Source organism: Oncorhynchus mykiss, chromosome 18, assembly GCF_013265735.2.
Source record: "Oncorhynchus mykiss isolate Arlee chromosome 18, USDA_OmykA_1.1, whole genome shotgun sequence".
NCBI classification, from domain to species: Eukaryota; Metazoa; Chordata; class Actinopteri; order Salmoniformes; family Salmonidae; genus Oncorhynchus; species Oncorhynchus mykiss.
The window spans coordinates 19,454,780-19,480,100 of record NC_048582.1 but is presented as its reverse complement, the minus strand read 5'-3'; the positions used below and the strand labels follow the sequence as shown (position 1 = coordinate 19,480,100).

The window sequence follows — 25,321 nt, the reverse complement described above, 5'->3', positions numbered from 1 at the left end:
TAACCTGAGAAGTTGCTTCATGTAGGTTAGTTTGCATAAAGTTTACAATGTCTCATTTAGAAAACTCATCAATTTGGATATTATTTAAAAGATCCATTTGAGAATGTAAATCTGTCAATTTCACTTATTAGTTCAATTGAATAAGACATCGATATCCATCTGGATATCATAAGGAATGACTTGAGTGTGACCTGAATAATTCTTCTTGAAGGAATGTACTGGCACACTTCAGCGGTCACTGATTTGCACCCGCTGGGGGGGGGGGGGGGGGGGGGGGGGGGGTCATTAACCTTACCCACAGGCCAACGTCATGACACTGTGCTAGCAAAAACAGTCATGTAGCTTAGCATCTTCTTCATTCACACTTTTTTATTGATCTAGTCACTGGTGCTTCTTGCTTTCATTTTTGCTTGTAAGCAGGAATCAGGAGGATGGAATTATGGTCAGATTGCCAAATGGTGAGCGAGGGAGAGCTTTGTATGCATCAGTTTTTAATGTCCCATTGGTAGTTTAATCTTCCCTTTTATTGTCCAAAGATTGCATGTTTGCTAGCAGAATTGAGGGGAGTGGGGGTTTATTCAATCGCCTCCTACTTCTCAGAAAGCAGCCCGCTCTCCGGCCTCTCTTTTTCCGCCTCCTCTTCATGCAGATCACTGGGGTCGGGGCCTGTTCCCGCGGGAGCCAAATATCCTCTGCCTCGGGCTCATCAGCGTCGTGAAAGTAGAAAAACGATTCTGCTAGTCCGTGGTGAGTAATCGCAGTCCTGATATCTAGAAGTTATTTTCGGTCATAAGAGACATTTGCGGCAACTTTATGTACAAAAAGAGTAAATAAATAAGTTACAAACAATGCATATAAACAAACAAAAAAACACAATATAGTTGCTGAGAGTCCCTGTAATCCTAGATTCAGATCATTCAGGCGAGAAAAAACATCACCCATATAGGCCAGTCGTGTGAGAAACTCATCATCATGCAAGCGGTCAGACAAGTGAAAACTTTAAACTCGTCTCTCAATTTAAAAAAAAAAATGTGTCAATACTTTGCCCCTTGATAACCAGCGCACTTCTTTCTGTATGTTGTAAAAGCGTTACATGGTCGCTGCCCATATCATTGCATAGTGCAGAAAATACACGAGAGTTCAGGGGCCTTGCTTTAACAAAGTTAACCATTTTCACTGTAGTGTCCAAAACATCTTTCAAGCTGTCAGACATTCCCTTGGCAGCAAGAGCCTCTCAGAGGATGCTGCAGTGTAACCAAGTGGCTACGGGAGCAACTGTTTGCACGTGTGTTACCACTCCACTATGTCTCCCTGTCATGACTTGTGTGCCATCAGTACAGATACCAACATGAGCAGTAGCTACGTTTGGCTACATACCGACCGTTAGTGGAATTCCCGTGAGAGAGTAACGGTTAATGTGATTGGATGTTAATTATTTGACTAGACTACCTGTATTTGACATTGTGTTGTTATTTCGCTGTACACTAGATGGTTTAATTTCATTTTTGGCAGTGAAATGAGGCCACTCAGGTGAGAGAGAAAAAAACATCTAAATGTATAGCCCAGTTGGAAAATATAAATGGAGTGAATCACATTTTTATTTGATGTACCCCCGAAGGCATTGGGGGTATGCATACCCCAGTTGGGAATACCTGATCTAGAAGCTGTTTTATCCTTTCCTACACTTAAATTACCCTTGCCTAACGATTGCGTCTGAAGCTGGGCTTTCAGCACGGCTATCCCCACCATAAGGCGATCGTTCTCCTGTATATTATGTGTACAGCAACTGCAATTAAAAGGCATATTGTTAATGCTACTACTTAGATTCGGCTGGTGGAGGTCCTGTAGAACCATGTCCAGATAAAGAGTCCGGGGTGAAAGAGTTTAATGAAAAAAGTTGAGCGGGGGGGGGGGGATAAAATATGGAACTATTATTAAAAAGTAAAAACCGTAAAGTTGGCAACAAACCGCACAGCAGCACATAAACAAGGCCACAAGATGTGACAGGAAATAATGTGTTTTGGTACACCAGAAGTACATTAATGTCCAATGGAACGCTGCGTTTGCCTACAGCATTCTGTGTGGTGCATATGTTGGATTTATCGAACGTATGCATCATTGTATGCGTGGAAGCATTGACAGAAATGGTATCCAGATGACACAACTGCTGACAGCTACAGGGACATAAACACAAAAAAAATGCTGCTTGCGTACCATTTTGCGCAATGATCAGACCGACAGTGTCATTGGTACAGCAGAAGTACATTCATTTCAAATGGAATGCTGTGTTTGCAGCGGTGCGTTCTGTGTGGTGTGTATCCAACGTAAGCGTCGAATTGTATGCATAGACTTGACAGATATATTAGCAAAAGGTGAATTGTGAACTTTTGTTGCACATTCAGTAAACATGCTTGACTGCAGAATTTATTAAGCAGCATTAATGGAACGTAACTGTCGTCTGATCGAGGCGGCACCTGCTGCTCTAACAGCTAGATCACACCTACAGTGTCATTGGTCCGCAGCATGATCTGGATATGTGTGCAACAAAAGTTCAACGTTCACCTTCTGCTACCATTTCTGCCTAGCAGTTTAACACATACAGTTTGATGCCAACGTTCGATAAATGCAACGTATGCCCCACACAGAACGCCCTGCAAAGCAATGAGGCAAGGCAAACGCAGCGTTCCATTGGAAATGAATGTACTTCTGTTGTACCAAAATGCAATGATGCTGTCGGTGTGATCGAGGTATAAGCTCCACCCCACTGACAACTGTGCTAGAAAACAGATAGGCAAGTATTCAAGGTGTGTTACACAGAAGAACAGCACACAGGACAACCAACAATGCACCTTTCACCGGCATTGTTCCTGACGTTTGTGGAGATTGTGTTCAGGGTAAACACTGCCCATGTCGGGTCAAGCGTAAACTACCTAAATGTCTGTTCTAACGTTTCGAACACACCGACTGCATCACTGCTGCATAACATTTTGCGCAGCTAGGCAACTATACTGATGCAGGTATCTTTTGCAGATGGTAGCATGCGGTTGCACACATGGAGGAGATAATCTTTTTCGCAGTATCCTCAAAACCGTGTATTTTTGACACAACTGCCGACAGCTACAGGCACATAAACACATAAAAAATGCTGCTTGGAGACAAGTGTCCACAATAGTAGGATTTCCAGGTCAGTTTAGTAGTGAGATTGTGCTAGATGTGGCTAGGTAGCTAGCTAGCTAACCTAGCCAATGAGGTATGTGTGTGAAAGAAAGTTATATAAATTATGCTAGTTACTACCCCTGATAACTTTCCAAAATAATCAAGTTTGAAATAGTGTGAGTGTGTATGTCAGATAAATAGTAATAGAAATGGTAGATACTACTGTACCACTGATAATTTGGTCAGATGTGTGTGTGTGTCTGTCTATGTGTACAGTAGGTGACACGTCCATGATAGCCATCTAATAACTATAGTTATGCTAGGTAATGGTTTGGCTTATCATGTTCATGTCTATGTAGAAGAAGACTGTAGGAGGAAGTGGAGAGGACTCAGGGACAGGTATCAGAGAGAGAGAGAAGGGCAGAGAAAGAGAAGAAGAGGTCTGGGTCAGCAGCTTCAGGTCAGCAGCCTTGGCGCTTCTGCCACATTCTTTTCTGGATCCATTTATTGTGTCTGGGGCAACGAGTGGCAATTTTACAGCCAGACCCTCTACTACGTCATCCACAAGTGTTGTCCCCACCGGTGTATCAAGACCCTCAACGTCATCTACAAGTGTGACCACCGCCTCCACCGGTACAGCGAGACCCTCTACAACGTCTACATCATCCACAAGTATGACCACCACCGGTGCAGCGAGACCCTCTACAACGTCTACATCATCCACAAGTATGACCACCACCGGTACAGCGAGACCCTCTACAACGTCTACATCATCCACAAGTATGACCACCACCGGTGCAGCGAGACCCTCTACAACGTCTACATCATCCACAAGTATGACCACCACCGGTGCAGGGAGACCCTCTACAACGTCTACATCATCCACAAGTATGACCACCACCGGTGCAGCGAGACCCTCTACAACGTCTACATCATCCACAAGTATGACCACCACCGGTACAGCGAGACCCTCTACAACGTCTACATCATCCACAAGTATGACCACCACCGGTGCAGCGAGACCCTCTACAACGTCTACATCATCCACAAATATGACCTCCACCGGTGCAGCGAGACCCTCTACAACGTCTACATCATCCACAAGTATGACCACCACCGGTGCAGCGAGACCCTCTACAACGTCTACATCATCCACAAGTATGACCACCACCGGTGCAGCCATGGAAAATGATGAAATGGAGGAAGCACCTCTGGATCTAGGACCACCTGAGATTATTATGAACCTCACGGAAGTGACCACTGAGAACCTCGTTGAACAGGATGTGGCCGTGGAGAGAAACAATGAGGAACAACGTCACACCAGGCGTCATCTGAGGTACCAGCCCCCAGATCCACTCAACTCATTTCAGCAGAGGCTCCTCCAAGCCGTAGAGAGGGATGCAGCCCAACCTGATGATCACAGGAAGGAGACCCTCTTTGCCATGAGCCCGGTGCCAACACTAAAGAGGCTGCCTCAGCAAAGAAAAGCAGCAGTCAAGGTTAAAATGTATCAGCTGCTTTTCAAAGCCGAGTTCAATGGTATGTTTTCTTTCCTCTCCACATCACTGTCGCAACACTTATGACACTACCTGTGAAGTAAAGTAGGTCATTTTTACAGTATACTCATGTAGGCTAATTGGTATTTCAGATCAAAGTATTAATATGAGGCAAATGTATAGCTGTTGTTTCTGGGTTAGAAAATATCCTAAAACTGTTTGCTCTCTAAATATTTGCCTGTCATATTCATCTTTTGATCGGAAATACAAATTCCGTGAGTAAACAGCAAGTATTATCAACTTTACCACACTGTTCCAATATTTATGCCACTAACTACACTATACAAGCAGTATTTAGTTAACACAAATCTCACCTTTTATGGTGTTATATTATGTTAAGCTTGTATGTGTTGTTTTTCTCTTCTCTTCCAGAGATGGAGACAATTTAGCCGGCCAGTTCACAGGAAGGACAGGAAGAGGAGTGTAACCTCCCTCATTGCACCTTTTCACACACGTCAGTTCCGTTTAAATTGTCAATTCATGAAGTAATTTGTTTATAAAGTCTTAGGATAGCATTCATTATTAGTGTTACATAGATTTCTGAATTGACAGAATTGAAACTCATACACCGGAGAATTCAGATGCTCTTGTTGGTCTCTAACAAGACTAAAGGTGAATATATTTATTTCATTTAAAACCACTTGAAAACCAGGGTGTTGAAACGATTTGTGAAGTTATGTTCCGTCGACTGGTCCGTGACGTCCAGGGGCCATTTGTTTGTTTAGCTGTGTTATGGCTACACATTTATTTTTTCAGACAGACACACCTGTCCTCCACTTCTGTCTGTGCCTCAGATCTCCAGTGCCCTCTCTCTCTTTATGGCCATGTCTGAAGTTCCCCTACTACGTCTAGGCTTTATGAGTAGTGCCTGCATCTGTCTGCAGTTGTGCCAAAAATGCATGCTCTTGTTCTCTTACAGATTACGGGCTACACGTTTATTTATTTATTTATTTTTTAAATGTTACACGCACATACATACACACCTCTTTCAATAGTTATGTTTTTAACATTTTTACAACACACAAACCTGTCATGTTCTTCCCTGTACTTGAATACTTATTAAATTATAACATTTTCATAGTCAGTTTCATTTGTTTATAAATATATCATTTAGACATAATCTGCTTATTTCTTCCCTACACTTTTGCAGATCTAAGACAAGATGAAAGTAAAAACACATTCTCTTCCTACCTGTATTTTGTCAGGCCAGTGAATATTGTGGTAAATTGTACTATTTGTATGGACCCTAGGTTACCTTTTCCCTTTGTTATCATACTAACTGTATGTTAGTATGATTAATTAGTGCTCCCGCTTACCTGATGTACCATGCCAGGTGTGTATAATACTGATGTTAATGGGAGAGGGAAGGGGTTAAAGTGTGGTCTTTACTCACAAATTTCACTTAAATATAACTTCCAAATGAAGAGAGACAATGACACAAAGTAATCTGGGGAAAAATTCAATTTTATGGACAACGGTGGATGGTTCTTAAAAGAGCTGTTACACTCCACGGCATACTGCCATGGGACTTCACCTGCTGGCTATGAGAAGTAGGTGGTCAGTTTCTCCCTCACCTGGAGTGCCTGTCTGGGGGCGTTGTTGGCACCTGCCCTGGTGACATCAGGTAGGTGACCATTTGGCGTGCCCATCTCCATCCGGAGCGGCTCCTGGAATGACCTCCACAGGTAGTTGTGGAGAACACATGTGGCCTTCACGCAGGCATCGATATGAGGGGCTGAGACCAAGCACTCTCCGATACATTCTCCACCGGGCTTCCAGAATCGCAAAGGATTCAACAACTAACCTTGCCCTGGACAGTCGTTTGTTAAAGATCCTTACAGGCTTTGGCAATGGCAGCTGGCGTCCAGCGTAGGGCCTCATGAGGTTGGGTCTTAAAGGGAAGGCCTCGTCGCTGATGAAGACGTGGGGAACAGGTCCCAAGTCTTCAGCTCCAGGGAGTGATGCAGGTAGTGGAATCTCCAGGGTGCCATCCTGAAGTGCCTGGCCAAAGGCAGAGTCCCGGAGGGTCCCGCCATCACTTCCCTTGCCGTAAGCACCAACATCGACAACGGGGAAACAGTAGATGGCATCTACAACAGCCAAGAGTACAACTGAATATGAACCCTTGTAGTTGTAGAATTGCGAACGTGAGCACGGTGGAGCCTGGATTACTACATGTTTCCCGTCAATGGAGCCAAGACAATTGGGGAAATTCCACCTCTCCAGGAACTCAGCAGCAATGGCGCTCCAGTCTTCCTCCTTGGGGACAGGCATGAATTCACCAACCAGACTGTCCCAAATGGCTTGTGCCACAGAGGGGACAATGCCTGCCACCGTGGACCGTCCAACTCGGAAGCTGAATCCCATGGTCCTGTAGGAGTCCCCTGTCGCCAAGAATCTGAAATATAATTCAAAATAATGATCAATATTGTGTCTAACTTGAATTCCACCCACGTATTATATCTACTCATATAGCTAGCTACCTCATTACTGTGTTATGCTCTACTAATTATATTGTAATCCTCATCAAAAAACATATTTAGGGTGTTTTTTTACTCACCCTTTGTCTCTCCCACGACGTTATTCCTCTCTCCTACAGCATCCATCACAAACACATGCACATGGTCAATTATGCAAATTGGGCGATGACGTCATTTAGTAACTTTTAGGACAGCCATTAGCTACTTTCCTTACTGAGGAGTTGGCAACACTGCCTGGCTCCAACCATCTGGAGCAGGTGATCGAACTGCCTTCGGTCCAGACGAAAGTTACTTCGGAATTCCTCTCCAAACAGTCTAAGCTCTTGAATTAAACGGTGGAACTCTCCTGCCTGCTTTCGGGACTAACCATCTCTGGACCCACACAGACCTGCGCTTTCGGCGGGGCTGGTCCCGGCCCAACAGCGTGATCAAGACCACCTTCCTCAACGTTGGTCTCATTGTTGAAAGAGCCTACTCTGCTCTCTAGACTATTTATTATTGCATTTCGCTACAAAACTGCATTTTGGAGGGAAATTATATTATAGGCTCTCACAATTAATTTGTGGATGTCATCGAATAAATAATGCTTGGAAAATAAATGAATAAAACATGTAAAGAAATTCTACAGTCAATCTTACGTTATCCCACATTTTTTTACTGGATATGTGTGCAACAAAAATTCAATCACATTTTGCTACTTTTTGTCAAGTCTACGCATACAAATTTGATGCATACGTTCGATAAATCCAACGTATGCACCACACAGAACGCACTGCAACTGCCTTCTGCAACGCAATGCTGAAAGGCAAACGCAGAGCGTTCCATTGGAAATGAATGTACTTCTGGTGTATCAAAACGCAATGACAGTCGGTGTGTTCGAAGCGTAATGCACTACTCTATAACGGACATTGGATTGAAACCAGGCCTTTTAGGCAACGATTCAATCCAAATGAGCGCTGTAGAGCAGCTAGTCAAAGTTGACTTGAAGGTATTTTATTATTGAGCCGACATGTGCAGTATTTCCACTGAATTCAATATATGCAAACATTGGGGGAAAATGCCTGTAATAGCTGCGTTGTTGGCTGTCCAGTGTGCTGCACTATGAATTTAATCCAGGCCTTAGAACACCCTCCCCACCAGGAATTGAACCAGGGACCTACCACATGGAAAGGTCTATGTCCTCCATTCACCTGCATCCTACTTCCACAGAGAGGTTTCTTGATTTTACCCATCTATACACCAATCACTAAGCTTTGCCCACTGATTGTTAGGAAGAAATCACCAACGTGATTCAAACCAGTAACCCGCTGTGTGGCAACCTGATTCTGGGTGTACACATTTTGCATCTGGGGGCAGCTCTGTTCTTGACAGAATTGGCACTCAAGTCGTATACACTAAAATGGCCCTGTCAGTACAGATGAAGGATTTAAATTTGACAGTTTGCTACAGCAGGAAAGTAATCCTGCAGTAACAGGAAATGTTAATTAAAATTAAGACATTTTTGTAGGGGATGATACATTTTTCATGAGGGAAAAATCAAGTCTGACATGTCAAAGTGGAAATTAAACTTCAGAAGCCTTTTTAAACCTCAAAAACACCAAGTAAAAAAATTCCTGCAACAGGGTTATCAAATTAAGAACCTACATCTGTACAGCGATTAGATCTTAAACTCCACTATTGCTGTTTAATTAGTTTAGACATCTTGTAGACATCCTGGACCCAGTCACTGTAAGCACCTACTGAGCAAACTTTCATCCAACCAATTACATTAGAACAAAGAACAGCTCTTCCTCGAGGAAGGTGATAACTAGTCAGTTTCACAACTGAATGCATTCAACTGAAACGTCTTCAGCATTTAACCCAACCCCTCAATCAGAGGTGCTGGTGGCTGCCTTCACGTCATCAGCGCCCGGGGAGCAGTTGTTGTTGGGGTTACCTGCCTATGTCATATCACTTTTATAATAATGGGATGCAATGCAAACATGGTCATTGTTGAGTAAGAAAAATAAGATCAATGATCTCAATACCTCCCTTTTTCCTTTGCTGGGGTCCTGTGGACATGTGGGCCATAAATATAATACCATCATCCTTAACATTTATCTTAGCCTTTTAATTGTTTACCAATTTACCAGGTTTACCAATTCCTATAGCCTCACATAATGTTCACCAGTTTGCCACACACCAAGTACAGGATAAATTAAGAAAGTATTGATGGACAAAACTTGAAAAGATGCAGTTTTATTATTGCTTGGAATACTGCAGACTTAAAATCATGGTACACCCATACACACAGCATTGAACTAGGGTAGAGCTTCTAGCTCTTGGCTCTTCTCCCGAACATACAGGAGGAAGAAGTTACCCCCTAACCACTGATAAAGGGTAAGATTTTTTTTATCAACCTAAAGGTTAAGGTTAGAATTGGGGGTAAGGTAATCAGATCCTAGAGCTGCATTTACCTTGGGCCCTCTCCCCTAGAGCCTATCGTGCACTAAATATCACTGTACTTCAACACATCTACCCAGTAAAAATGAGCCTGGTGATACAAAATAAGATCAGATGGATTAAACAGGGTTCTCCCCAAATAATGTAAGAGGGGTGCTGGGCCACCTTGTGGACTGGCTGCGCCACTATGTGAAAATGAACCCTACCGAAATGTGCTCTTGATCGCAGGAAATGGGAATTACAGGTGTTCGCTGTATTCAGCAGCACCACCATTTTTTTTAAATCCTGGGGAGAACCCTGGATTAACAAATCGACAGCTTCTCTAAACACAACGGCAAGACTGACAGAAAGAAGCTCATGTACAGAAATCCACCTACTGAATAAATGTAACTAAAATAAACAAAAAATATGACTTTATCAAGTTCACAATTACATCCTTTACCATTTCCCTAACTTCCCTAGATATGCACCCCACCCTTGGCCCTAACCCCACAAAAAGTATCATCTTGCTCCTCTTCTCCCTCTGCTCAGTAGTGGCCTGTGGAGACAGGAGGGAGACATTTAGACATTGAGGCCCCGCCGCTGCGTCACTAGTATAGCCGTCAAGTTAACCATGTTAAGCAGTGCTAAGTCTGGTTGACTTACGTGGGGAGTAAGACCGCGAGCGGGAGCGAGACCGGTAGGCCCCTCGGCTGTAGTACGGGGACGGAGACCTGCGTCTGGAGAGACAACACACAATAAGCATCCACCAACCAACTGCCCCAGTCCTGCTTAGCAACCACTAACTATAAGATCCAGGCCAGGTGTCTCACCTGTAGGACCTGTAGCACTCTCGGTCGTCATAGCGATCGTAGCCACGGTCATAGCCTCTTTCGTAACCACGGTCACCGCCGCGGTCGTAATCCTTCGAGCTACGGCGAGATGAGCTTGAGCTGGGGCCGCCACTTCCTCCTCCTCCTCCACCACCGCCTCCGCTGCTGCTGCCGCCGCCGCCACCACTGGAAAACACACACGGTTAGAGGATTCACTGAATGTAGAACGTGTGTGTGCATCACGTGGGCCATCCCAGATGCGTGAGTCTAAGAGAGACGGTCACTCACTATGTGGGCCGTCCCATATATATCCCAGGGGTAGGAGTGTGTGGTCGTTTGGTGATGGAGAAATCGACCCTGATCCTCCGCCCATCCAACTCCATTCCATTAGCCCTCTCCTTAGCCTGAAACAGAGAGGGAGGGTGGAGGAGAGGGACAAAGACGTTTATGCTCACTCCATGCTCACTCAAAAGTTCTGATTCTTCTTTGTTCTTCCCCTGCAATAACCCCTCCCTCCCTGCCTTCCTACCTCATTGGCGTCCTCCCGGACTTCGAAGTAGACGAAGGCGAAGCCGCGGGAGCGTCGTGACTGCTGGTCGTAGACGATGCTGACGTCAGCCAGGGGGCCGTACTTGGAGAACACGTCTCTCAGGTCTCTCTCTGTGGTGTACAGGCTCAGACCAAACACACCCAGGCAGCAGTTCGGGTCCGGGTTGGCCTATAGAGGAGGATTGTGAGAAGGATAGGGGTTGTGTGTGGGGTTTGCCTAAGAGAGTCTCGTCTCCAGAGGTGTGTGTGTGTGTGTGTGTGTGTACCCGGTTGCCAATGTGCCTGCGGCGGTTGGACATGGGGGAGTGGCTGTGGCTCCGACGGCGGCGGTATTCCCCGCTTCGGGAACGGCTACGGGAACGGCGGCGGTGGGAACGGGAGCGAGAGCGGGAATAATGCCTGCGGGAGCTTCTGTGGGAACGAGACCTGAGGAAAATAAAATAAAATACATGTTAAGAACATTTAAAGCAGGGTTTCTAACTGGCGGCTGATTTTATTTGGCCACCCCAGTGTTTGTTATTCAAATTTTTTATTCAACATAAGACTGTAAAAACACCAGCACATCAGCTCCAAGTGATTTTAATTTTGGAAATCTGTTCCAAAGTATTCCCACACATAATAGAGGTACACGTGATCGTTTGTTTGGACTTCTTGCGGTCAATTTGCAGTCTACAAATGATTTGTAATTATGTTCTGGCCCCCTGACCATCCGCTCAACAAAAAAATCAGCCCACGGCAGAATCTAGTTGATGGTCCCTGATTTAAAAAGCGTTTGGAAACAAAAACATGAATAAAGCCATAACACAAAAACAACACAAGCTCTATGTGGACCTGAACAAAAACACACACTATGCTACCCAGCAGCTCCTAAAAGTATCACCACAAAACCCAAAGCCTCCTTGGAGCTGGGGTTCTTACCTGGACTTGGAGCGGGATCGGGAGTGGGACTTAGACCTGGAGTGTCTGGAGCCATCTTTGGAGCGGGCTGGGGAATGGGCCGGGGAGCGGCTGGCAGACTTCCCAGAACCCCTTGGGCTCACACTCCTGGAAGCGGACCGCGAGTCCTGAACGGGCCAGATATACATAAAACACAATTCAGAATTAAAACATAGAAATGGTCAGGATAGAGAGAGAGGAGGTACAGAAGGAACCTCGCTCAAACCTGCTACAGGCCCCTCTTATATTTCAGCTCCAGTAGTTTAAGAAAAAAAATCATAACATTTCATTAACGACAGGTATTTGTTGTAACTAGATCTGCCTGTTACAGGCGACCAGAGGAAGTCATATAGGCTTAAAGTAGGTGTTAATCTAGTTAATCTTAACACAGTTCTAGGATGAGCGGATTGTTCTCTTACACTCTAGGCAGCGTAGCAGAGTTTAACCTTGCGTGTTGAGGACTAGGTAATGTGTCTGAGATGGAGGAACAGTTGGCATGCATGCTTAAGAAGTGTTTCTCATGCCATCCCTCAGGGAGACCCCAACTGTTGCACATTTCTGTTTTAGTACACCTGATTCAATTTGAGAAAGAGCTTGATATTTTGTTGAATCAGGTGTACCAGTGGTGGAAGAGAACAAACAGGTGTAATGACTGGGGGTCCTTGAGGGATGGCTTGGGAAACACTGCTTTGGAAAACAGAAGGAGAGGGAGAGAGAAATAGGATTGTAGTAATAACATAGCAGGCTATAGGGAATTAACCATACCCCCGAACACTTCTCATAACTTCATCACTTCTTTAACTTCATAACTTCAAAACAACCATCTCTTTTCTTCTTTCTTCCGTTTCACACCATTTCTGACTTCATTTTTCTCTCCTCTTCCCCCACTTCCTTCCTCCCATTTGATTTCTGCCATTACATCACTCTACCAGTGGACAGCGTGGCCGCTCGCTTCTGCCAGCTTCATTTTACATTAGCATGCATCAACACCATCAGCTTCATCAAATATGCCCTTTAACAACTTCAAACTTCATATCTGAAACTTCTTCCGCCATTTTGCTTCTTCCCAACTCAACCTTAACGAAAAACAGACAAGGATGATAAAAAGGGTTGGTTTTTTAAATTTTTATAAGAGCTACAGAGGTCAAAATGTGCAAAAACCAGGCTCTTTACACTCAAATCAGACTAAATAAGTTGTCTCACCTGAAAAGCATTAAATCAAAGCAATGTTAAGGAAATATGTATATTGATTTCTCTGAAATGCACAACATCAGAATATGATGAATGAAGACTAGAAAAGTTATAAAATTATGGTATTCTTTAATCCTAGTCCGAGGGTCACACAAGGAGTGCAGGCTTTTGTTCCAGCCCAGTACTAGCACATCTGGTTTATCAAGCCCTTGGACAAAGATTGAAGAACTGCTATAATAAATCTGAGTACGGGTTTAAAGTAAATTAGCTACTTCTTTCAATGCCCCACTCAGTATAACATTTGTTTATGTGTGACTTAAAACAAAAATGGCTTTTGCAGGACCATTACAGTGCAACTAAATAACAACTTTAGAAAGAGACAGTACTCTCACATGGGTGGTGCCATGTGGAAGAGCTTGATACATTGTAACTGACTAATGTATAGCTACAGAGGTTATGCCAGATAATGTGATATAACCAAAGATTGTTGTTGTCCATTACTGGGCAATAGAGTTGTCTGTTGTCTGTAGCTTGTGAGGTGTGGAAACAATGTTGCTTTTATGAATTTTGTCTTGCTGCTTTTTGTTCTATGTTGCTCTGTCTGTATGCTATGTCTTCCTTGTCCTATGTTGCTCTGTCTGTATGCTATGTCTTGCTTGTCCTCTGTTGCTCTGTCTGTATGCTATGTCTTGCTTGTCCTCTGTTGCTCTGTCTGTATGCTGTCTTGCTTGTCCTATGTTGCTCTGTCTGTATGCTATGTCTTGCTTGTCCTATGTTGCTCTGTCTGTATGCTATGTCTTGCTTGTCCTATGTTGTTCTTTTTAATAACCTACCCAGGGACTGCGGTTGAAAATTAGCCGGCTGGCTAAAACAGGCATTTTTACTGAAACGTTGATTAATGTGCACTGTCCCTGTAAAAAAAATGAATAAACTCAAACAAACCGCCGCCATAGGTTTTTCAACTAACCTGTTCTTGGTGATACTTTTTTACTGAATCGAGAACAAAGAAAGTACCTTTAAAATGTCAATTTCAAATTGCCGGCAGCTCTACAAAAACCAGCGAAAAATCTAAAGATAATAAATCCATGTTCTGTACCGCGCAAGATGGTTCCTAGCCGGCTTAGCTGCCGCACATCTAGAATTTCCCAGTATCTTTGCAGAAACTAGTAGTTTCTTTGCAACACGGCCATGTGTAGAAGTAGATGACAGCGCATTAAATGGTGCGACCAAAACAAAGAACTACACACATGCTGGAAGCATATCTCACTCCCTACAAAACATGGATTTATAGTTTTTCTGAATGGTGTTTTTTGTAGAACCACCTGCAACTGACATTTCTAAGATACTTTCTTCGTTCTCGATTCGGCGGGAAAAGTATTGCCAAGAACAGGTCAGTTGAAAAATCTATGGTGGCGGTTTGTATGCACACGCTTCAACAGGGCAGAAGTCTGTGTGTTGTTGAGATTCTGGATGGCCATTGGTCAGATTGCTAGCAACAATAAAAAGATGCTGCCATGTGGGGAATCGTAGGTTGTTATTGCTACCATGTCTTGTTTTGACTCATGTCACACCTACGCTAATATGGCTAAAATTCCCTAGCTAACCAACAACTGTAACGATGCATGAGAGATAAGTGCTCATTGTGCAAATATATTTATGTTTTCAATAAACAGTGGAGACGAAATATAGTTCAGACATTGTCAACAATCTATAGGTTGGTTTATACTGTCTATCAACATGTCTTTAGACAATTTGAATACGACAAGTGTTGATAATCAAAACACTTAATCTATACTCCGTGGACATAGCAGCGGGAAGATATTGTATATTTTAAAAATATATATACAATTTGCCCTTGCTACAGCGGACCGCTAATACAGTATTAGTAAAGGCCCAGTGCACTACTTCTGTGTAAAAAAACCTGTCTTATATATATATATATATATAAGACAGATGAATAAAGTTCAACTTTGACCCCGCGGCTGCCATTGTCATGGTTACCTGACAGACAGTGCACAAGTTCTTAAATTCTCCGGTAGAATGACCTGCTTTTATTTCGTCACACTCAGAACCATAAGCTATTTTCTGTAATTTTCTCGCCATTCATTTGTAAATAATTGCCTTGTTTATTTTCCTGTAATATTGTAGGGTGTTCACTCACTGCTCTAGAATTAAGTGAAATACAGAAATTCAAGTGCTACTAAAGTAATGTCTAAACGTAGTTTTCTGTCATTATGAATCACATTCAACTAATCAGATTGTTCTCTACAATATCAGAACATTCATATGCTTGTACTTAATAATTAACAGTGTTGATTAAATAAGAACATTAGTTTGTTGCGACAGTTGCTAGTTTTAACTGCCCAGCTCTTGGTTGTATCTCTTCCATTTTTCAGTGTTGGAGGTAACATTTAGAGGTGTCTCCACGGTTTGGACCAATCAAAGTAAACTTGATACCCATGTCATTTTTAACATCAGATCAGTGGCTTTGTATTCCTCTAACCCCGGGTCAATCAACATTGAGAGGGGCCGTTTCTATTGCGATTTAAAGGGAAATACTCAGAAATAACTATGAAAACTGTAACAGACTGTCTCCAGGGAAGGTAAATATTGAAATTTAGTCTTAGCTTTGTAAATTAATAAATATATAGACCCAATTTAGTTTTGTATTCCGTAGATTTCCTTTAGAAAAAACCCATGTTATCACACAGGAACCTGCAGCGACTAGCTAGCAGTAAATAGTCTAACTTGTGAATGATATGGTAGAAACAGAGTTTGGAATATTGATGCAATTCCCTATTGAATGCATCTATTTTTTTTATCAAGCACAGAATAAGAACTCTATGGGTGTACACCCTAAGTAATGAATAAAAATGAGCTTTATTTAAGACATTGTCAGCTATGATATAGTCGTTATTTGAACTGGCTAGCCAGCTAGCTAGCAAGCTAGAAACTAACAAAAACATGGTTTAGAAAGTTACTTTTATTTGCCTGGTTTGCCAGATTGAAATATAATGTATTACATTTTTAAACAGATGAGTTTATTGGTGTTAAAATACAGCAGTTATGCTATTTTGGACCAGCAGGCAGCTTTTGTGTGGCAGCCTGTCATTTTTGTGTTTGTTGTCATGAAGCCTGTCATGTTTGCGTTTATACTTTTTCATAACAAGTTTTATGTCAGACAACAATCGGATGTTCATGATGTCACTGCAACAACTGTCTACATGCATATCGATAGACCAACTGTAAACCAGCCTTAAAATTAAGCCAACCCCCTCTATTTCGCCCGAGTCAGTTTTGTCGCAAAACAACCAACCCGTCTATTGGTGTCTATGGAAGACACCCAGTTAAGTCGACCGGCACTGACTTTCTTCCCCCCCTTATGGTAAACGGCACGAGTGAACCATCTTCATTTAGCCACCATTTTTTGTTATGTCACATTATCTGGCGTACAATCTGTAATTAGCTAAGTGACTGCAGAAGTAAGTGAGGACGAAGTTAAACATTCTAACCGTAAACCACTTCGCTAATTAGTTACTAATCTATAGTTAGTTATATATTGCATTCACCTGCAATGATGAGTAAATGTACATTGGTAACTGTTTCTCGCCAGCAGTCTCAGTAGACTCGTTAATTCAAAATGTAACGTTACTTGATGTGAATTAGCTAACGTTAAAACAGCTGCAAACCACTTGGCCTGATTGGGCTAACATATGCTAGCGTTAAGTTGCAAAATACACTGAAAAGACACCAATGTTAACATAAGATTAACTGGACATTAAATTACAAAATATAAACGGTACAAAATCCATACAGTCGATGCAAATCAATGCTATTAACTACATCATGGTTGTGCTAACTAACGTTAGCCGCCTAGCTAGGCTAGGGCAAAATGGCGTCGTTGAGTCTATTCATTTTAGGGCAAGAATCGTGGTTGATTATACGCACCCGCTCGCCAAAATCCTTTTCGTTGTCGCTCATTTCTTGTCGATAGAAACTTAAACGATATATATTTAACTGGTTTATTATAGTTAACTAACAATGTTATCAAGTGAAGCGAAACACTGCTACTCGCTTCCGTTTCTTTAGCGCCGCATGAGCAAGTCAAAAGCGGATGTGACGCTTGAACAACCACAGTGAGTAGACGGGAAAGTCTAAACCTTATTTTTTTTAAATTCTTGTTGCCAAATACTTTATACACAAACAAAAATTCCAAAATTCTATACCAAAATTACCAATTTTTCTGATTGAATTTAATTATCTTATTAAAACACTAACCCTAGTGAATAACAACAAGAATAACATCTTCATGAATCATTATAATAAGATATTTTCAGAGTGAATATAATTGCACTTAAATTGTTTATTTTTTGTATTTTCTTTTAATTTATATTTTTTGTATGTTTGAGCATTGTTAATACCTGTGTTTGGTTTGCTAGACATGTTTGATGTAGCAATGTAAGTTGATTTTTGTATTATGAATAAAATAAATGTATAATAAAAAACTTTTTTTTTTAAATAACGTCTAAACCAGAAAACAGACAACATAAATACACCAGACATGTAAAAAAAACAAAGAACAGATGAGGACATAGATACATTTTTAACACGTAGGTCAACACATTGCACATAAACATGTTGCTGTTGGATAAAAAATGTTATCTGTAATGATGCAGGTTATTTACTGTGCATCATGTTACGGAGTTCTAATGTGGGATCTTTAATGGTATTCATTGCTCTGCTTTGAACATGTCAATAAAAGGAATAGCCTAATGAGCAAATAAAAATAAATACATTTTAAAAAAGGAAAGTCGAAACCAGATAGGAAGAGTAGCCTAATTTACCGGAAAACCGGTCCCCCTCCAACAGGTGGCGATTTTTTCGTTGTTTCGCCCACTATGCAAGTTTTTGTATGGAGGTCAATGAATGGTTAATTTGCTACCTAAGGTCCATTTGATCGAATAGACGTTTGGAATGCCTACGAGTGTACCGATATAAGTAGGCCACGTGACAGCCCAGCAACTTTGGGAAAAAACACGTTTTATCGGAGATGGCTATGCATATTCATGTTATAAGGCTAGTAGTGTATCCCGCCATAGAATACTCGAGATTGACGTCAACAACCCTCATCAAATACTAAAAAACAGATTACAATAATGAGATGTCTCCACCAATCCAAATAAAGGCGGGAGCTAGACAGCCCACCGTGCCTCTTTGTGGACAACGACATTGTTAGGGTAGAGAGACGTATATCCATAATCTTTAGGGATGTCCCAAGGATCCAGGATAGCACTAAACGTATTGATCCAGAGATAAACTATACAAACTAAATAATTCAAACAACAAAAATATTTATAATGTTTTTATACAAAATGTTAGTTTTTCCAGCTGGATTAACATTATTGACCCTTCACTAAACGACAGGGGCAATGCTCAGGATGTAATAATGTAAAGTTCACTCCTGATAATCAAAATGTTCAGGTTTTCTGCATGTTCAGCTTTAGTGCAAGCACTTTGAACAGTCCCAAGTCGTTGCATTTACCAGGGAGTCAAACTAAGAAAATACGTTTGACTACATTTAAAACTGATACCAAGCTGAAACTGACCATGGTCTTAACCAGTAGAGGACAACCTCTGTTTGAGATACTTTTTAAATAGAAAACAAATGTAGACATACAATATCTATGTACAACTCTTGGTTCTGAAAACTAACTTTGTTTTATGAAACATTCTTCACCAACATAACTTTACAAAATAAAAGTCTTTGTGTACTGTGCACTGGTGTGTGTAAATAAGCGAGCGAGAACCCATAGGATGTCATAGAATCTGGTAGGTCAGAATGTCCGCTGCGTCCCATGTTTCAGTTACCTCCATGTCCACTTCCCTTATTGGGGGCATTTGAGAGACTTCTTTGTTTGTGGCTGGTATTTGAGGAAAATGTTTGTTTGTGTCTGTATTTTGGCAGCTTTGTTTATCCTCCTCCTCTTGGGCTGTAACTATAGTGTGATTTATTTGCCTGTTGTGTTTTGCACTTCTGAGATGGTTCATTGTTTGTTCTTTTTTGGGATGTTTGAGCAAGTTTCTTTATTGTCTTTCCTTTTGGAGGCTTTGGTTCTTCAGCGGATGTTTTCCAATGGGCCAGCAAAGTCCTGAGGAGACATGGGGGAACAGTGAGACATGGGCAGACGTTTTTCCTGATCAAGTCATGTGGTCAAGGAAAGGCTCTGGGCACTACTAATCAGCAGGAACAACTCTGGGCCCTGCACATGAGGAGGAGAGCACAATCACCCAACCTCAACCCAATTGAGATGGTTTGGGATGAGTTGGACCGCAGAGTGAAGGAAAAGCGGCCAACAAGTGCTCAGAATATTTGGGAACTCCCGCAAGACAGTTGGAAAAGCATTCCTCATGAAGCTGGTTGAGAGAATGCTAAGAGTGTGCAAAGCTGTCATCAAGGCAAAGGCTGGCAACTTTCAATAATCTAAAATCTAAAATATATTTAGATTTGTTTAAGATTTTTTTTGGTTACAACATGATTCTATTTGTGTTATTTCATCATTTTTTTATATCTATTTTACAATGTAAAAAAATAGTAAAATAAAGAAAATCCCTTGAATGGGTAGGTGTGTCCAAACTTTTGACTGGTACTGTCTTAGGGATGTTTCTGCTGAATGGACACATAAGGGATTAGGGAAGGGATATCTTCCGCTACCTCTCCTATCAACGGAGGTGCATGAGGACAATGGAACCAACGTGTTTCGACTTTTGGCTTTCAGGGTTTTTACAGAATTAAAACAGAATGTGGCTTTTATACATTTCATGAGAGGTTAGGAACATTTGGGTAATTCTGACCTTATACAGCTCATTTTTGCATTATACTGGCAAGCTTTTATGCTGTTTAAAAGACACTCATGGCTTCGGTTGGTCAGAGGAGGTCCCGGGGGTGGGGTCTGTGTCTGGCTGAGGGGGTTGTGGACTGGAGGTCTCAGGGCCAGAGGTTGGGGTCTGGCTGAGGGGGTTGTGGACTGGAGGTCTCAGGGGTTGGAGTCTGGTCTGTGTCTGGCTGAGGGGGTTGTGAACTGGAGGTCTCAGGGGTTGGAGTCTGGTCTGTGTCTGGCTGAGGAGGTTGTGAACTGGAGGTCTCAGGCGTTGGAGTCTGGTCTGTGTCTGAATGAGGGGGTTGTGAACTGGAGGTCTCAGGCGTTGGAGTCTGGTCTGTGTCTGGCTGAGGAGGTTGTGAACTGGAGGTCTCAGGGGTTGGAGTCTGGTCTGTGTCTGGCTGAGGAGGTTGTGAACTGGAGGTCTCAGGGGTTGGAGTCTGGTCTGTGTCTGGCTGAGGGGGTTGTGAACTGGAGGTCTCAGGCGTTGGAGTCTGGTCTGTGTCTGGCTGAGGGGGTTGTGAACTGGAGGTCTCAGGGGTTGGAGTCTGGTCTGTGTCTGGCTGAGGAGGTTGTGAACTGGAGGTCTCAGGGGTTGGAGTCTGGTCTGTGTCTGGCTGAGGGGGTTGTGGACTGGAGGTCTCAGGGCCAGAGGTTGGGGTCTGGCTGAGGGGGTTGTGGACTGGAGGTCTCAGGGGTTGGAGTCTGGTCTGTGTCTGGCTGAGGAGGTTGTGAACTGGAGGTATCAGGGGTTGGAGTCTGGTCTGTGTCTGGCTGAGGGGGTTGTGAACTGGAGGTCTCAGGCGTTGGAGTCTGGTCTGTGTCTGGCTGAGGAGGTTGTGAACTGGAGGTCTCAGGGGTTGGAGTCTGGTCTGTGTCTGGCTGAGGGGGTTGTGAACTGGAGGTCTCAGGGGTTGGAGTCTGTTCTGTGTTTGATGGTTCAGTGGTGGAGGAAACTTCTCTTCTCCTTCCTCTGTCTGATTCCATTCTGTTCTCCGCACCCTGGAACACACATATCATCACATCAACGACACTCATAGCATTTAGTGCGTGTGTGTGTGTGTGTGTGTGTATGTACGTACCCTGTTGCCGATGTGCCTGTGGTGGTTGGACATGGGGGACTGGCTGTGGCTCCGATGCAAACGGTATTCTGCTGCAGTTCTGGCAACATGGAACTAGTCACCCCCAGGCTGTAGTGGTTTCTAAATGTGCTTTAAGGACAGCGCTGTCTCCAAAATTCCCATCCCAGAAAGGACAAAGTTACAGTGGGGCAAAAAAGTATTTAGTCAGCCACCAATTGTGCAAGTTCTCCCACTTAAAAAGATGAGAGGCCTGTAATTTTCATCATAGGTACACTTCAACTATGACAGACAAAATGAGAAAAAAAATCCAGAAAATCACATTGTAGGATTTTTAATGAATTTATTTGCAAATTATGGTGGAAAATAAGTATTTGGTCAATAACAAAAGTTTATCTCAATACTTTGTTATATACCCTTTGTTGGCAATTACAGGGGTCAAACGTTTTCTGTAAGTCTTCACAAGGTTTTCACACACTGTTGCTGGTATTTTGGCCCATTCCTCCATGCAGATCTCCTCTAGAGCAGTGATGTTTTGGGGCTGTTGTTGGGCAACACGGACTTTCAACTCCCTCCAAAGATTTTCTATGGGGTTGAGATCTGGAGACTGGCTAGGCCACTCCAGGACCTTGAAATGCTTCTTACTCCTTCGTTGCCCGGGCGGTGTGTTTGGGATCATTGTCATGCTGAAAGACCCAGGCACGTTTCTTCTTCAATGCCCTTGCTGATGGTAGGCTTTGTTACTTTGGTCCCAGCTCTCTGCAGGTCATTCACTAGGTCCCCCCTTGTGGTTCTGGGATTTTTGCTCACTGTTCTTGTGATAATTTTGACCCCACGGGGTGAGATCTTGTGTGGAGCCCCAGATCGAGGGAGATTATCAGTGGTCTTGTATGTCTTCCATTTCCTAATAATTGCTCCCACAGTTGATTTCTTCAAACCAAGCTGCTTACCTATTGCAGATTCAGTCTTCCCAGCCTGGTGCAGGTCTACAATTTTGTTTCTGGTGTCCTTTGACAGCTCTTTGGTCTTGGCCATAGTAGAGTTTGGAGTGTGACTGTTTGAGGTTGTGGACAGGTGTCTTTTATACTGATAACAAGTTCAAACAGGTTCCATTAATACAGGAAGTGGAAGACAGAGGAGCCTCTTAAAGAAGAAGTTACAGGTCTGTGAGATCCAGAAATCTTGCTTGTTTGTAGGTGACCAAATACTTATTTTCCACCATAATTTGCAAATAAATTCATTTAAAATGTGATTTTCTGGATTTTTTTCTCATTTTGTCTGTCATAGTTGAAGTGTACCTATGATGAAAATTACAGGCCTCTCATCTTTTTAAGTGGGAGAACTTGCACAATTGGTGGCTTGACTAAATACTTTTTTGCCCCACTGTACATCCAGATGCATTAGTCCTGAGGATAATATCCGGGAACAGCCCTGTCCTCTGGTTGATGATATCCTTGCCCTCTAATGGCGTCCTGGTTTGGATAGAAGATGACAGAAGGTCAAATACAAAGAAATGATGAATACCCGTTCATAACTTTGATGTGCTCCCACTGTCATTTAGTAACCCTTTACACTCGTACCTGTATACACGGGTTGAAAATGTAACGCAGTGGCTGTACAGTAACATGCTATAAATGATGTCAGAGCTCAGGCTCTGTGCTTCACAGCGCTGTATGGGTTTTGACTGACAGCCGTTCTGAACTTCAGCACCGCACACGACAAGAAGTTGCCACCAACCCTCCCGCTAATTGGGTAAATTTTGCACATTTCTTGTTATTGGAGTGAGGGAAATGCTGTAAATTAAGAGGAGTCTATATTTTGAAAGATGTGGTGTTCAGGATTATAACAAATACCGATTTGATGTCATTGAAGCAAACCAAACATCCAAACGTCCAAACGTCCACCTGACCCAGATTCGATTTAAAATGGGTGGTTTTTGGGTAAACAACAACACACAATTGTGTGATGGCGGGGATGCTGGGTTGTGATCCAAAGAAAACAACTACAAGTGTGCTTGCTCAAAAAATATTCTTACAGTCATAAATGTGCATTGAAATTACTTGGGAACTGTGCACACTTTGGAGAGGTGTGTGGCCACTTGGCCCTCTTACTCAAATCCTTGTAATGTTTTTGTCTTATGTTGCACCTACCACACATTTTCCAGGAATATTCTTATCACACTGAATGTCTCCAGAATATTTTCAGATTTTTTTATCAACAACTGCGGCAAAAAGTACAGTGAATGTCAAATGCACAAAATCAACAGTGTAATATTTGGATTCAGTCTTCAGGTGAACTGTTGTGTTCTCAACTTTGACCTAATAACTTTCCCATATTCTCCAAACTGTTCCATTCCAATTGCTACCATGCTTTGCATATTTCTTCTGTATGAAACATTTAAATGTAGCCCTATCCATATAGGCCAATTCCCACAAGTGTAAAAGGTTAATAACAGACAACTTTTAATACTGAGATACAGTTGGAGTCGGAAGTTTACATACACTTACATGCTGGCCAGACCGGACACGTGGCATGCGCGAGCATGCAAAATAAATGTAGAAATCCATGTTATTCAATTATTGTACCCACACTGCTCGTGAGCGTCTGCGTTGCCAAGGGCTAAAATAGAACTCCTTTCTATTTCTGACGCAGATCGCGCTGCAAGTCCTGCCTCTCTCATCTCCTCAATGGTTATACCCACGTGGGTGATTGAAAGACGAACTGTTGCTGGTTGTCGTGGTAATACTATGAAAGTGTAGATGCCAATCACCATATAAGTTCAAAGATGAAAAAGCCTGGAAGGAGGAGAGATGATTAGAAACAATTTGGTTGGCCGTTTTATGTGTGGATTAATTGTCAGAGTAGAGAACCTTATGCATTTCAGGTAAAGTAACAACTCAATGTTTATATCCCAGGACAAATTAGCTAGCAACAGCAAGCTAGCTAAATAGGACAAATTAGCTAGCAAGTGCAAGCTAACAAGCTAAATTGCCATATGTCGTGTCTTTACTATCATTAAATTGAAGACTTAGTTTTTATCAAAGATTCCTGTAATTAGTATTACGCGATTAAACGGAATAATCATGTAACTGTAATTAACTAGGAAGTCGGCACCAAGGAAAGTATTCAGATTACAAAGTTATAATTTCCCAATATAACCTTTCAGATATTTTCATATCTGATCAATAGTCTTCGAATTAATGAAATAATTAGTCTCATTCCAAACGTCGTAAATTGTTGGTTATCTGCACGAACCCAGTCTTCACTATGAGTCATCCATAAATCAATTGTCTTAAATAATTTATTTATTACTAACTAAGTTATTCACAGAAATGCATAAACAATCAGTAAATATAGTTACATGAAATGATAGGAAAATGTGCCCTAGTGGGCTGAACCGGCATGGCGGCTTGTTAGACAAAGGGGAAATGGGGGGGTCGACTAAGAAGTCACTACAGAGTGATAATTATAACAATTAAAATGCTAATCCTTTACACATGAACGCTCACTCATTCGGGAACAATTGCAATCAATATATATATATTTACGCTCAGTGTCTCGTCTTGATTGCTGGTTGAAAGTGTGTGTCTTTCGTAGAATTGTCCGTCTCGCTCCCTCTCTCTTTCTGTCTTGGTTAGAGGGGGTAGTTCAAAGTGACATTCGTTATAGAATGGATGTTTCAGAAGCTGTCGTTCTTCGGGTTCAATGATACCGAATTCCTAGTTGCAGACTAGTAATTAATATCAAAGACTTGTTCTCATTCTGTCGGTATCGATAGTCTAAGAGTTTAACCACGTGGTATGGTTAAAAGATTCAGCAATGGTCTGCAACCTTTGTCCCCCTCCTAATGGAGAAAAACATGGTCTGGTGATAATTTCTCAAAGTTGGGTTTTATTCGGAATGGCAGAAAAGGGCTGTCCCAGGATGTCTGACCCTAACTGGGCTCAGGGGCGGTCCTCTGATTTAGTTCAAATCCAATTCCCTTTTTGAGTTTTCCTTCATTAAACAGTTCAAAATCACATTGTAAAATTGTGTAAATGTAATGGCTTTCTTCTGGTGAAGGAGAGGAGAACCAAAGCGCAGCGTGGTAAGTGTTCATAATGTTTTTAATATAGACAAATGAACACTTGGAAAAAAAACAATATACGATAACGTGAAATCTACAAAAACCGAAACAGGACCGTGTGACGACCAACACACACACGGAAACAAACACCCACCAACCAACAGTGAAACTCAGGC

The 25,321-nt window shown here is 42.4% G+C and overlaps 3 protein-coding genes across 5 annotated transcripts; 1 reads left to right on the top strand and 2 right to left on the bottom strand.

Moving 5' to 3' along the window:
• Positions 1–4,233: 4,233 nt before the first annotated feature.
• Positions 4,234–5,792, top strand: LOC110495759. The gene is made up of 2 exons (XM_036952190.1): positions 4,234–4,695; positions 5,085–5,792. The coding sequence occupies exons 1-2, from the start codon at positions 4,263–4,265 to the stop codon at positions 5,099–5,101; spliced, it is 450 nt and encodes a 149-aa protein (XP_036808085.1). The 5' UTR covers positions 4,234–4,262; the 3' UTR covers positions 5,102–5,792.
• Positions 5,793–9,414: 3,622 nt separating this feature from the next.
• LOC110495758 (transformer-2 protein homolog alpha) lies at positions 9,415–17,252 on the bottom strand. Of its 2 annotated transcripts, XM_021571169.2 has the most exons (9): positions 17,071–17,239; positions 12,697–13,007; positions 11,914–12,059; positions 11,262–11,421; positions 10,976–11,164; positions 10,735–10,850; positions 10,447–10,632; positions 10,280–10,353; positions 9,415–10,172 (listed from the first exon to the last, which is right to left on the bottom strand). In XM_021571169.2, exons 4-9 carry the CDS (start codon positions 11,292–11,294, stop codon positions 10,162–10,164), a joined length of 609 nt encoding a protein of 202 aa, XP_021426844.2. In that variant the 5' UTR covers positions 11,295–11,421; positions 11,914–12,059; positions 12,697–13,007; positions 17,071–17,239; the 3' UTR covers positions 9,415–10,161. The 2 variants fall into 2 exon arrangements, with proteins under 2 accessions (XP_021426844.2, XP_021426842.2); XM_021571167.2 differs by lacking the exon at positions 12,697–13,007 and having other exon boundaries at positions 17,071–17,252.
• A 1,927-nt stretch (positions 17,253–19,179) lies between these two features.
• Positions 19,180–21,329, bottom strand: LOC118941117 (pollen-specific leucine-rich repeat extensin-like protein 1). Of its 2 annotated transcripts, XR_005037405.1 has the most exons (3): positions 21,083–21,329; positions 19,975–21,002; positions 19,180–19,271 (listed from the first exon to the last, which is right to left on the bottom strand). XR_005037405.1 is itself a non-coding variant. In XM_036952189.1 (2 exons), exons 1-2 carry the CDS (start codon positions 21,169–21,171, stop codon positions 20,108–20,110), a joined length of 984 nt encoding a protein of 327 aa, XP_036808084.1. In that variant the 5' UTR covers positions 21,172–21,329; the 3' UTR covers positions 19,682–20,107. The 2 variants fall into 2 exon arrangements, 1 of the variants encoding a protein (XP_036808084.1); XM_036952189.1 differs by lacking the exon at positions 19,180–19,271 and having other exon boundaries at positions 19,682–21,002.
• Between the last annotated feature and the right edge of the window lie 3,992 nt (positions 21,330–25,321).

Bases quoted from the DNA above. Each gene is read 5' to 3' on its own strand.
- LOC110495759 (XM_036952190.1), top strand. From the start codon at position 4,263: ATGACCACCACCGGTGCAGCGAGACCCTCTACAACGTCTACATCATCC.
- LOC110495758 (XM_021571167.2), bottom strand. From the start codon at position 17,103: ATGAGCGACAACGAAAAGGATTTTGGCGAGCGG. The intron at 11,165-11,261 runs GTACACACACAC...CCTCCTCTATAG, and splicing joins GCAGGCACATTGGCAACCGG to GCCAACCCGGACCCGAACTG. The intron at 10,354-10,446 runs GTGAGACACCTG...TTGTCTCTCCAG, and splicing joins GAGTGCTACAGGTCCTACAG to ACGCAGGTCTCCGTCCCCGT.
- LOC118941117 (XM_036952189.1), bottom strand. From the start codon at position 21,171: ATGTTGCCAGAACTGCAGCAGAATACCGTTTGCATCGGAGCCACAGCC. The intron at 21,003-21,082 runs GTACGTACATAC...TGTGTGTTCCAG, and splicing joins ACAGGCACATCGGCAACAGG to GGTGCGGAGAACAGAATGGA.